General features: G+C 48.6%; 1 protein-coding gene across 3 annotated transcripts in view; it reads right to left on the bottom strand.

The window, feature by feature from the left end:
• map3k1 (mitogen-activated protein kinase kinase kinase 1, E3 ubiquitin protein ligase) overlaps positions 1-12,595 on the bottom strand; it is a 48,796-nt gene that overhangs the window by 17,269 nt on the left and 18,932 nt on the right. For 2 of the 3 annotated variants that reach the window (XM_064306961.1, XM_064306962.1), the window contains exons 2-5: positions 4,190-4,340; positions 3,187-3,405; positions 1,369-1,569; positions 319-435 (exon numbers count right to left, since the gene is read on the bottom strand). In XM_064306961.1, coding sequence (XP_064163031.1) covers positions 319-435; positions 1,369-1,569; positions 3,187-3,405; positions 4,190-4,340 — 688 coding nt within the window. Of the gene's footprint in view, positions 1-318; positions 436-1,368; positions 1,570-3,186; positions 3,406-4,189; positions 4,341-6,403; positions 6,772-12,595 lie in introns of those variants that run through there. The other variant, XM_064306963.1, reaches the window with a different exon arrangement.

Raw genomic sequence — 12,595 nt, 5'->3', positions numbered from 1 at the left:
CACTCTCTTCGCTGTGCTTTGGGAGGCGGGGTTCAGTCAGACTGAGCTCCGGGGTGATGGGAGAGACGGGTTTTAGTTTGACGGGTGCTGAGAGAGACTATGCCGGTCTGACTGAATGATTATTCTGGGGTTTGATTTTTCTGGGACAGATGGAGAGAGATTGTTACCGAAGCCAACAGGGGCATGGTTAGAAAAGAGTGCTGTGATGAATAGAAGCGTGTTTTGATTGGACGTTGGGACAGACACAGGGCAGCATGATTTGGTGCTGGCACAAGCAAGGGTGCGGCCTGTAAGGCTGCAAGGTTTTGGAAACATCACCTCAAAGTTCTTGAGGGTCTTCCTCCAGAGCAGGGGGTCGGAGGGCTCCAGCTGGAAGACCCTGAGCATGACGAAGAGGACGTGGATGCAGAAGGTCCCTCGGCCACAGCTGCAGGTCTGCGGGGGGACAGAGGCGTTTCTACAGACACGCAGCACCACCCTGCTCACACAGCTCCACAGTGCAGCCCCATCTCCACAATGATTTATCTACAGCTACACACAAGCCTGGGGCAAGCCTCTCGCAAGCCAAGGCCGAGAAGGGATCAGCCTCAACAATCAGAAAAATCTGCAGACCTTCACGATATGAACCACAAACAACTGGTTAAGATGGAGGGAGAAAAAAAAATGAGTGCTTGTTTAAAGATGCAATCCTGAGGGCCAACCAACCTTTATTTATCTAGACATTTTCACATGTATCTTGAACGCAAAGTTTTGTATTAAGTCCAGCCCAGGCTTAGCAAATCTTACCAGCCCATGCAAAGACATCTAGAATTTTATACATATTTGCTAACAGAAAAAAAATGTGGCCATTCTCCCAAGAACGTTTAAACGCAGACCGTCTAAAATTTTATGTCTGGGTTTCTCCCCAAAGCAGCGGGACACCGAGGAGGCTTGCATGCCCGCACTTCTTGGTCCACGTTGGTCCATTTCCTCTCACATTTAATTGCCTTGTGGCTTCAGAAACACTGTGGCCATTATAAATAAAATAAACACAAGATTCATGGAGCATGCCCAAGAGCTAGCTACTGCAATTTAAAAAAATTTTATGTACACATACACGGCCAAGTAGCCATGTGTAAATATCTTACTTTGTAAGACAGCTAGCCAGTCAATGATAGCTGGCAGGATGCTGGCAAGCCAAGCCACAGTGGCATAAAACAGGAAGCCCACAGGGGGAAGTGCATCTACTTGAAAACTTTACTCAGTTATTCTATGGTTGCCATGACTGCCAGGCCATGACAACAGCAGCAAACAGCAGTAGATTAATTTAATGAGGCAACACACGCTTGGGAACAGATTTATTCAACTTCACGCGACTGCTATTCCTACCTGTGGGCCAATGAAAACCCTGTATTTGTTGTCGGGGCTGTCTCCACCAATCAGGAAGGAGTTGGGCCCAATCTGCTGCAGCAGGTAGAGGCGGGCCCTCATGACCTTATTCACTCTGCGGTTGGTCTCCTCGGGACTGTAAGGAGAGAAACCGTCTGGGGAGGGCGCACGTCGAGGGGGGGTGACTCGCCCGCTCTGAAACTACACAAAACAAGCTGAGGTCAGGGGAAACGAAAATCACAGAGGGTTCCAGTCCAGCTGCTAGTCACAAGTCAAATATGGCGTAACTTTTTTTTTTAATGGTGTAACCGCATTTTGCAATTGTATTTTAGCTAAGTTGGGTTCTTGGGCTGCTTTTCCATTGCTGTTCCATATTCCATTTATCAAGTGATCTCATGTAATTACCTCCTTTTTCCCAGCTGGATGTGACAGATTGGCTGTTAAATCGACCGCATGAATTATACATCCCTCAGCACTGGTGTAAAATAAATGAACGTGCCCTTTAGCGAATGTTTAAAGAAGGTGAATATGCCGCTTTGGTTTTGGTGTAAGTTTGAAGTTAAAATATTTTTCTTCAGTGTTGGTGTACAATGAGCGAAAATTCCCCTTTAGTGTAGGTGTAACCAGGTGAGCGTGTCCCTTTAGTGTAGGTGTAACCAGGTGAGTGTGTCTCTTTAGTGTAGGTGTAACCAGGTGAGTGTGTCTCTTTAGTGTAGGTGTAACCAGGTGAGTGTGTCTCTTTAGTGTAGGTGTAACCAGGAGAGTGTGTCTCTTTAGTGTAGGTGTAACCAGGTGAGTGTGTCTCTTTAGTGTAGGTGTAACCAGGTGAGTGTGTCTCTTTGGTGCTGGTGTAAAGCAGGTGAGTGTGTCTCTTTAGTTTAGGTATAACCAGGTGAGTGTGTCTCTTTAGTGTAGGTGTAAAGCAGGTGAGTGTGTCTCTTTAGTGTAGGTGTAACCAGGTGAGTGTGTCTCTTTAGTGTAGGTGTAAAGCAGGTGAGTGTGTCTCTTTAGTGTAGGTGTAACCAGGTGAGTGTGTCTCTTTAGTGTAGGTGTAACCAGGTGAGTGTGTCTCTTTAGTGTAGGTGTAACCAGGTGAGTGTGTCTCTGTAGTGTAGGTGTAACCAGGAGAGTGTGTCTCTTTAGTGTAGGTGTAACCAGGTGAGTGTGTCTCTTTAGTGTAGGTGTAACCAGGTGAGTGTGTGTCTTTAGTGTAGGTGTAAAGCAGGTGAGTGTGTGTCTTTAGTGTAGGTGTAAGCAGGTGAGTGTGTCTCTGTAGTGTAGGTGTAACCAGGTGAGTGTGTCTCTTTAGTGTAGGTGTAAGCAGGTGAGTGTGTCTCTTTAGTGTAGGTGTAACCAGGTGAGTGTGTCTCTTTAGTGTAGGTGTAAGCAGGTGAGTGTGTCTCTTTAGTGTAGGTGTAACCAGGTGAGTGTGTCTCTTTGGTGTAGGTGTAACCAGGTGAGTGTGTGTCTTTAGTGTAGGTGTAAAGCAGGAGAGTGTGTGTCTTTAGTGTAGGTGTAACCAGGTGAGTGTGTCTCTTTAGTGTAGGTGTAACCAGGTGAGTGTGTCTCTTTAGTGTAGGTGTAACAGGTGAGTGTGTCTCTTTAGTGTAGGTGTATCCAGGTGAGTGTGTCTCTTTAGTGTAGGTGTAACAGGTGAGTGTGTCTCTTTAGTGTAGGTGTAACAGGTGAGTGTGTCTCTTTAGTGTAGGTGTAACCAGGTGAGTGTGTCTCTTTAGTGTAGGTGTAACCAGGTGAGTGTGTCTCTTTGGTGCTGGTGTTGGATGCCCAGGCATGTAAGACGAGGGGAGCAGGACTCACTGGGACCGGGGACGCTCTCTTCCGGCGCACACCGGGAGACTCGGGCTTCCCGCCGTTCTTTCCAGAGCAAGAGGAAGAGGAGGAAGAGGTGGGGCCGGGAGAGGGGCTGCGACGGCCTCGGGACTGGGGGGACGTGGGCGCCTGCGTGTCCCCTCCGCCCTCGCCCCCCTGCCGCCCTGCCTCGCTGCCGTCCGGTCTCAGTGGAATGGGTTTCACCACCTGAGGGGGCGGGGTCAGTGTTACCACGGGAACAGCGGGAAAAGCAAACTTGCGCAACGCACACAAGCCTCTGGGCTCAAGACAGGAAGCCTCTGATCACACAACGCCCACTTCCAATCGCTCCTCATGTGACGATCAAATTTCTCCTTTGTCTCCCAAGCCAGAGCTTAGTAAAGAGGAAGCGGCAGGAAAACCAGCAGCAATTTTCCTCTAATACACCAATTATATGTGGGTATAATTCTATGTCCCTTGATTTGTGTCTTTACACTACTTCTAAACAACTTCTCTTCCACAAACTCTGCGTGATCATGAATTAGTCCTTCACTCTCACAGGTTTTGAGTGCTTTCCAATGAAGGCTCAGATGTCTGGCTAATGTGCTGCAGAAATTGGCTTTAGTTTAAAAGAAAGATAAAATCAGAAAAAAAACCCAGCAGGGGTAGGAAATTAAGCTGAAGTTCAGCAGGATCTAGCTGGTTTTCTCTTTCAGAGACAATAAAAGCACGTCCCAGACGATCAAATTAATGGTTTACTGTAGACCGTTCACACTTTCACAGATTTCTATTTTCATACTTCATGCCACGTCATTAATTTCAGGCATTTAAGGTTAATGAATACATTTTGTGAATAAATCTTCGGCAATAGTCACATTCCCAGGCAATTAGACAGCTTGGGAAGAGGAAACAGTTTTAAGAGGCACCTGGACCTTAAGCCAGTGGACACTAATGATTTTGGGCTTGTTCAGTGATGAGAACGTACAGAAGCGTGTGATTGGCTCAGACTCACCACAGGTCCCTTCCTGCTCCGCCTCTCCAGCCACTCGTGCTTCCAGGTGGGCATGCAGGTGGCCTTGAGCTTCTCGCGGATCATTCGCTCCTCCGGGCGGTCCTCCATCTTCTGCAGCCCCCTCAGGGTGTCCTTGCTGTCCATCTCTCGGCTAGAGGGAGGGGAGGCGGAGGAGAGGGACAGAGTGAGCACCGGTGTATGTCAGAGGGGCGGGACGCCACGGGACGCCCCCAAAACATTGCCATGGACACAGAGCCACGCACCCGCATTGACCCCCCCAGCGCTCTCATTGCCCCGTTACCCCAACTCTACCTCAACTGGCCAGAAAGGCACTGTTCCTGAAAAAACTACCACTTCACCAAACGTTCACGGGGGGGCCCACGAACAGTTTTGCGCAAGGCGGGGTGTGGCTGCGGACTGCACAGTCGCTGCAGCCAAGACGACTGCCGGGACCAGAAGGGCCTGATTAAATTAAAGACCACAAAGATCTAAAGCATTCCTGCAGGGTTACAAAAGAGCACATCTGCAAAAATATAGACCCAATATATCAATAACTACTCAGAAGGGATGTCTCTTTCCCCTCTTTCATACAGGTCTGTCAAAAGAGACAGAAGGAGAAAGGGAACCCAAAAGCACAGGGAGGACAGAGTGAGGGCCATAGACCCTGAGCCCGAGGCTCGGTGAAGTCCGGTATTTATTTTTGTTCTGTGGATACTGGGTGTACAGGACAGAGAAAACAGGCCTCCCCCCAGCCAGAGAGAGCTGCAGAGGGAGAGCGCTCTGCCTCGGACCGCGGAGGATGTTATGATAAGGAGCTCCAGCAGTCTGGCCCTGTTACATTTACAGTACATCATACAAATGAGTGCTGACAGCACTGTCCGCCTCTCTCCCATTCTGCTACGTGAATGAGTCTTTTCAGGACGAGGGGCACTTTAGTCTGCCTTTTAAAAAAAAAATCTGCCCCAGCGCCACCATCCCCCCCCCACCACCAATTTACAGAAGTCCTCCCAGACCGGGCTATTTTTCGAAAGGGACATTTTTTACTTTTCCCTTTAAGAAGGGCTGGTAGGATGCACGCTAACATTCGGTGGATGTGGAAATTCAGATCAGCACAGCCATTTCTCAACACTAGTCAAATATTTTGTTCGAAAACAAAGCATGCGTTGTGGAGTCAGTCTGCCTAAAAGAAGGCGAATGTCTTGCGAGACCAGCACAGTAGGTTACTGTACTGACCGGGAGAGATTTATGAAGAGCGCAGTGCAGCTTGCAGCACTAAGCCAGAAAATCTCAAGTGGCTAAAAAGTTTATCATCACATGACAGGAACTACCTCTGCTGCTCATTGCCAAGTGAAACCAAAGCACAGCCAAGACTGATAAAGCAAGGCAATATTTCACAAGGGCACCTTACTGCAGCACAAAAACATACACACACACACGCACACACGCACGCACGCACGCACACGCGCGCGACCACACACACCCACACACACACACGCATACGCACACACGCACACGCACACGCACACGCCCACGCCCACACCCACAAACACCCACACACACACACGCATACGCACACACGCACACACGCACACCCACACACACACACCCACACACACACCCACACACACACACACACGCACACACACAGTCACAGCTCTTTCACAGTCTTTCGGCAGGTGCTCATCTCAGCCTGACGCAGGCCAGCTGACCGGCCAACCATCCTCCCCGCGCCACTTCAATCACGACGACTGGGCCAATGAATGCCAACACCGCAGACAACAACAACCCCCGCACCCGACCAGGCTACTGAATGTATCCGAGAGCTCACAAGCGCATTGTCAGGAATTAACCTTCTTCTTCTACAACAAATTAAAAATATGAACCCTCGAGTTCCATGAAATCCACCAGAAACAAGCATTTCAGCCTACAGAATGCGGGACTTGTACGGTCTATAGGAGGAGAATTCAACTTTCCGTAACCATGACCGACAGAAAGCACTCGAGTATTCGTGCTTCACCTCAATCCAGCTCACCAATGGGTCCAGACCCACTGCTGGGGAACCACCGTTATTTATGAAACAGACTGACAGCTTTGTATCAGTTTCCCTTCGCTGGAGTCCATATTACTGGACTGGTAACACCGCTACCCAAAGAGCCTCTAAAAAGTAGCTGATCTTACCACTCTGGGATACGAACTGAACAAGAAACAACTTACCAGCCTGGCTCCACGTGCTGACAGGTACAAGGGGGGTCACACACAGACCAGTGGGTGCCACGGTAACCGTCTATCCAGAAATACGACATCGTTGATCGGTACGACGATCAGCCTGCACATAGGGCTTTCCTGTTCACTTGTCTGACTCTGCCTTCAAAACACTAAAGCAACACGTTACTAACCAATAAATTAAAAAAAACCACTTGAACTGCAGAAGAGGAAAGAAGAGCTTCCTGTTCACTGTAAGACCGTTTCTGAGCATACACAAAAAAAGACAAACAAACACTAACCAACCAGGAAGTGAGTCTACCGCTCGACTGTACGATGCACTGTCAAAACTGAGAAGTCTCTTTACATGCAGTCTTGTAACTGGCTAGTTTTCTTTAAACTTGGGCAATTCCTAGTCACCCCCCACAGTTAAAAGAAGATAAACGCAAATGGAAGTAGTGGGTATAACCAATCGAAAGCCGGGAGTCACCACCACCAAAATGAAAAAAAACCAAAGATCAATAGACGCAAGATCCCCGATAATGGAAGCAACTATGCACAGGGGAAGTGTTCATTCTCTGACCAGACTAATAGATGCATTTTTTGCTACAGACAGGAAGAATGCTTAAAACATGTAATCTAGAACACAAGGTCTTTTACAGTACAAAAGCCTGACAGCCTCTCCCCCCACTTGACTGCGGTGAAAACCTTAATTACCACCAATTAAATGAATCACCTGAAGGCTGGCACCACAATTCAGAGACTCGAACCAAAAAAAAAACCAAAAAAAAATCAACTCCTGAATAAGTTGCAGCAGAGTAGTCCCCAGCTTCTCATATGACAGCTATCCCAGAATGCCGTGGGCAGGGAACAAAGGCGCATTGTGAAAGGGGCGCAGGTGGGACGGGGAAGGGCCGGCGGGTGGGAGCTGAACCCCCGCGTAAGCGGAGAGCGCGTCGCACGGCGACCCGCCGGGGGTCCTGCAGACGCACTTTCTCAGGGGCCCCTCTGCGCTTCACACACTCAGGTTACCGCTCCAACAATCACCGCCACTGCTGCCGGGGACAGGGGACTCAACGACTGCCCCGAAAACCTGGCACGGACCACAGGCACATGGCTCTTAGGAGGACCAGGCTGGGTTTACAAAAACAAGAGGGAAATAACACTCCTAATGCAGAGCGGTCTGAGCCACTCCAGGCTCCTAATGCAGAGCGGTCTGAGCCACTCCAGACTCCTAATGCAGAGCGGTCTGAGCCACTCCAGGCTCCTAATGCAGAGCGGTCTGAGCCACTCTACCCTCCTAATGCAGAGCGGTCTGAGTCACTCTACCCTCCTAATGCAGAGCGGTCTGAGCCACTCTACCCTCCTAATGCAGAGCGGTCTGAGCCACTCCAGACTCCTAATGCAGAGCGGTCTGAGCCACTCCAGACTCCTAATGCAGAGCGGTCTGAGCCACTCTACCCTCCTAATGCAGAGCGGTCTGAGCCACTCCAGGCTCCTAATGCAGAGCGGTCTGAGCCACTCCAGGCTCCTAATGCAGAGCGGTCTGAGCCACTCCAGACTCCTAATGCAGAGCGGTCTGAGCCACTCTACCCTCCTAATGCAGAGCGGTCTGAGCCACTCCAGGCTCCTAATGCAGAGCGGTCTGAGCCACTCTACCCTCCTAATGCAGAGAGGTCTGAGCCACTCCAGACTCCTAATGCAGAGCGGTCTGAGCCACTCCAGACTCCTAATGCAGAGCGGTCTGAGCCACTCTACCCTCCTAATGTAGAGCGGTCTGAGCCACTCCAGACTCCTAATGCAGAGCGGTCTGAGCCACTCTACCCTCCTAATGTAGAGAGGTCTGAGCCACTCCAGGCTCCTAATGCAGAGCGGTCTGAGCCACTCCAGGCTCCTAATGCAGAGCGGTCTGAGCCACTCCAGGCTCCTAATGCAGAGCGGTCTGAGCCACTCCAGGCTCCTAATGCAGAGCGGTCTGAGTCACTCCACCCTCCTAATGCAGAGCGGTCTGAGCCACTCCAGACTCCTAATGCAGAGCGGTCTGAGCCACTCCAGGCTCCTAATGCAGAGCGGTCTGAGCCACTCCAGGCTCCTAATGCAGAGCGGTCTGAGCCACTCCACCCTCCTAATGCAGAGCGGTTTGAGCCACTCCAGGCTCCCAATGCAGAGCGGTCTGAGCCACTCCAGGCTCCCAATGCAGAGCGGTCTGAGCCACTCTACCCTCCTAATGCAGAGCGGTCCGAGGCACTCCAGGCTCCTAATGCAGAGCGGTCTGAGCCACTCTACCCTCCTAATGCAGAGCGGTCTGAGGCACTCCAGGCTCCTAATGCAGAGCGGTCTGAGCCACTCCAGGCTCCTAATGCAGAGCGGTCTGAGCCACTCCAGGCTCCTAATGCAGAGCGGTCTGAGCCACTCCAGGCTCCTAATGCAGAGCGGTCTGAGCCACTCTACCCTCCTAATGCAGAGCGGTCTGAGCCACTAAATGTCAACGGTTGTCATTCTACCAACAGTAGGCTTCCGAGCAGCATGCTTACCGGCTGCAAGTAAAACGGAACTGGCTTAAACTTCTAAGTCTTTGGAGAGCAAGCCTGTTTACTGTATATCCCTGAACTCCTGTCAAAATGGAGAGGGACACAGATCTAAAAACCCACTAAAACACTAACTTTGACCACGTAACATGGCGAGGAACAGTAAGAGTGGCTGGAAAGAAAGGTTAGGTTGCACTGCAACTGACCGAGTCATTCCTGTCATCCTGGAAATGCCAACAGCCACTTTACTTTACGGCCTCAAAACAACTACAAAACAACACGCAGCAAAGCGATGCGACCGAAAGATGTTAGAACAGCATTAAAACTGCATGTGACGAATACCCCCCCTCACCCCCCCCCCCCCAGAACTTTAGTTACTGTACACAGCTCTAAAAATAGGCACTCTGCTCCCCGCACAGCACAAGGCTGCAGTCTATGGGCTAAGTGATTACAGCTGCATTGCATCATAACTGCTCTGTAAGTACCACCAAGCACTTTGCTGTCAGCTCCAAGACCACAGAGTCCACTAGACAAATATCAGCACAGGGTCAAGGGCATCCCACGAGATAACCCCTCCCCAAATCCACAACTAAAAAGCCTTTTTTAGCCATAAAAAGTCTTCTTTCAGCTTTGATTCAAACTCCAGGACAAGCAGGACTGGCAAAGAACTAGCAGACACGGCAGAGACATGGGGCCCAAATTGTTATGCAAAACAACCAAAAAAGCTTTCAGTTGTTTTTGGAAATTAGAAATACTATTGCTAAAGTCACACAGATAAAACCCAAGACACTACATTTAGCTATATTATATTCAGTTACACAAGAATATTTTATATCCATTTTATATCTGCACTTGATATATGGCCACACTTACTACTCTTGGCCACACTTACGACTCACTCTGACCACGTAGGGCCATTTGATCATGGAAACCAGTGTTGTACTGAAGCCACACTGTCGAGCAGGACAACTGGAGAGAGAGATCTGCAGTGCATTATGGGAGGGGCGGCATATCTGCTGAATGTTATCTCCAGCATCAGGTAACCAGAGATTCCGCACCCCCTCGGTCTTGAGCGGGGGAAGGGGGGTCATGTGAAAGTGGGCATTTTCAGTCCATTACAAACCCCTCTTTCTCAAGGGAGAAATGGAGGGCTTGGGCGTTCGCCATACTTTTGGAATGTGAACATTAAAAAGGCGGTGGAGGGTTGGCGGGTGGCATTTTCAGGGATTATGAACCTCATAATTTAAATTTAATTTAATTTAATTTAATTTAAAACAAGCAGAATTTTCAAGTAAATCCTTATTTCAAATGAAAACAAAAATGAATTAATTTGAAAATAAAAACGATAACCCGTAAGATACCTCATTCTGAGTAAGTGGATTTTTACATTTTGTTTCAGGGTCAGAAGCGACAGAGCTCCAGTGGCAGCTTCCTCTTTCGTAGCAAACATGCCAGAAACAAACATCGGCCCTGTGACAGGAAGTGAGGGCCACTGAGCACTTCCTGTAGAGCGTTCACAACAGAGAAAGCTTTCTTTTTGTTTTGTTTTTTTTGTTTTTTTAACCTGTCGATTACGACCCTGTGGAACATTCAGAAAGTCAGATGGGTCCGGTCTTTTTTGCGAAGGACAACTGGATAGCCCCGTTTCACAACACGTTGGTCTAAAATGATCCCATCTCTGCTGCCAATTTACATAAAGGGGTCTACAGGATGAAACAATGTTATCACAGGCAGATTAACCATCGGTTTGAATCAACAGAGATAACAGGAGTTGGGCTGCCAATGTCTGAAGACCGCTTACAAGGGAATGCTCATCTTTGTCCTACGTTTCTATGACAACGGCAGCAGTCACTCAAAGGATAATGTTGCCGTGGCTCAGGTGGAGTAGTCTCCCCCTTTACAGTGAGATGAGAACCCGGGACACCTCAGAGAGCAAACAGGCAAAAACTCAGGGTTCTACCCCCCATTGTGTATTCCGGACATGGTCTGAGCAAGGAACGGCCAACAGTATTGGGTCTCCTGCGTATTATTCAACTAGTGAAACTCAAGCACAACACCTTTCGGCACTTGCCAGGATGCAAACATTTCACGGTGCAAAATAACCAGCACCGGCAGCAATTCATCTACCAATCATATGTACCACTAAGCCACACAGAAAAAATGCATAAGACATTTAAATGTGACGTTCCAAAATGCCACAGCACCGCTCCATGATATTTCATCACCATGGACGATATCTTTGTTGCAAAAAGCACAGACCTGACTTTCGCTTTATGAGAAGCTATTATGAAGGCCGATTGCCGGCGTGAAAAGCAGTTTCTGAAAAAAGGATGTGCTCTTTCGCTGCTGTTGACACCGTCGGCCGGTGTCCCCACCGTATAACTCGACCTACATATGAAAACTAAACTATAAATATGAAAGTATACATCACATGTTGGCAGTTTTCTTTTTTTATGTCAACCTGGAATGACATTAGTGGCGTATGGCAGACCAAGCTCCTCCTGCTGCATGCTGGGTGAATCCATCTCCGCTGTACACTGGGGAGGGGGGGAGGGGGGCTGCCATGTTGGTGGCCCAGACTGCGCTTTTATTTTTGGCAGTAATATGAAACTTCTATCTTACTACAAATAGACAAACGTTTAGATTTATTGCTGGCAACGGCCTGAGCGCTCTGCATGAAACAGGGTCTTGGACCGTTGTCATGGTGTTGAAACTAAAAGCTGTTTGATTCAGCATTCTCCAAAGGGGTGAAATGAACTAATGAGTTCAATACACATCTCTCTGTGACCATCCCCACAAAGTAGAATCACAGTTATGCACACATTACTTCATTGTACAAGTTACTTCAGATTTGGTCCTTGCCAGAAAGTGAAGCCTCTGACTATTTGGTAATGCTGAGTTAAAACAGCTGTTCCAAAACTGTATAGCAGGAAATTGACCTGCAAGGACTGCTGAAGGCAGTACCCTTTGATGATATAAACGGTGTATGACTGGTGCTTATGGTCTGGGGCTGGTTTGAACAAAATTGTGGGCTGTTCATTGGAAAAAATCATAACTTGACCATTTTCTATTTCCTTCAAATTACATTTTGACCTTCTGAACATCAAACTGCATTTGAACTTCCCTGAACAAGGCCAGAAAACATTTGAAAATGACCTCTTCCTTGGAGTTGTTTAGTTAAAAACACCCCACTAAAAACAGTTGAAACATCTAGCTAAATTCATGCGTACGTGCATGTTTATGTGTGTACAAGTGTGTTTGTGTGTGTTTATGTGTGCGCATGTGTGTATGTGAGTGTGTTTGTGTGTCTTCATGTGTGTACGTGTGTGTGTGTGTTTGTGTGTGTTTATGTGTGCGCATGTGTGTATGTGAGTGAGTGTGTTTGTGTGTTCATGTGTGAATGTTTGTGTGCGTGTGCGTTTCTGTGTGTGCACGTGTGTGTGTGTATGTGTTTGTGTGTGTGTGAGTGTGTGTGTTTGTGTGTGTTTATGTGTGTACGTGTGTGTGTATGTGTGTGTGTGTGCGCGCGTGTGTTCGTGTGTGTGTGTGTGTCCGTATCCACCCAGGGCGCAGTGCTCAGCTATGGAATGCGGTTGGAATGCAGAGGAATTCCTCCCACCCAGAGCCAATCGTAGTGCTTGGCCCCCACGAGAGGTCATGACCCCACCATCCCAGC

This window comes from Anguilla rostrata, chromosome 14 (genome assembly GCF_018555375.3).
Source record: "Anguilla rostrata isolate EN2019 chromosome 14, ASM1855537v3, whole genome shotgun sequence".
In the NCBI taxonomy this organism is placed as follows: domain Eukaryota; kingdom Metazoa; phylum Chordata; class Actinopteri; order Anguilliformes; family Anguillidae; genus Anguilla; species Anguilla rostrata.
Note: the sequence above shows the minus strand (reverse complement) of the source record. Positions and strands in the feature narration are given on the sequence as shown.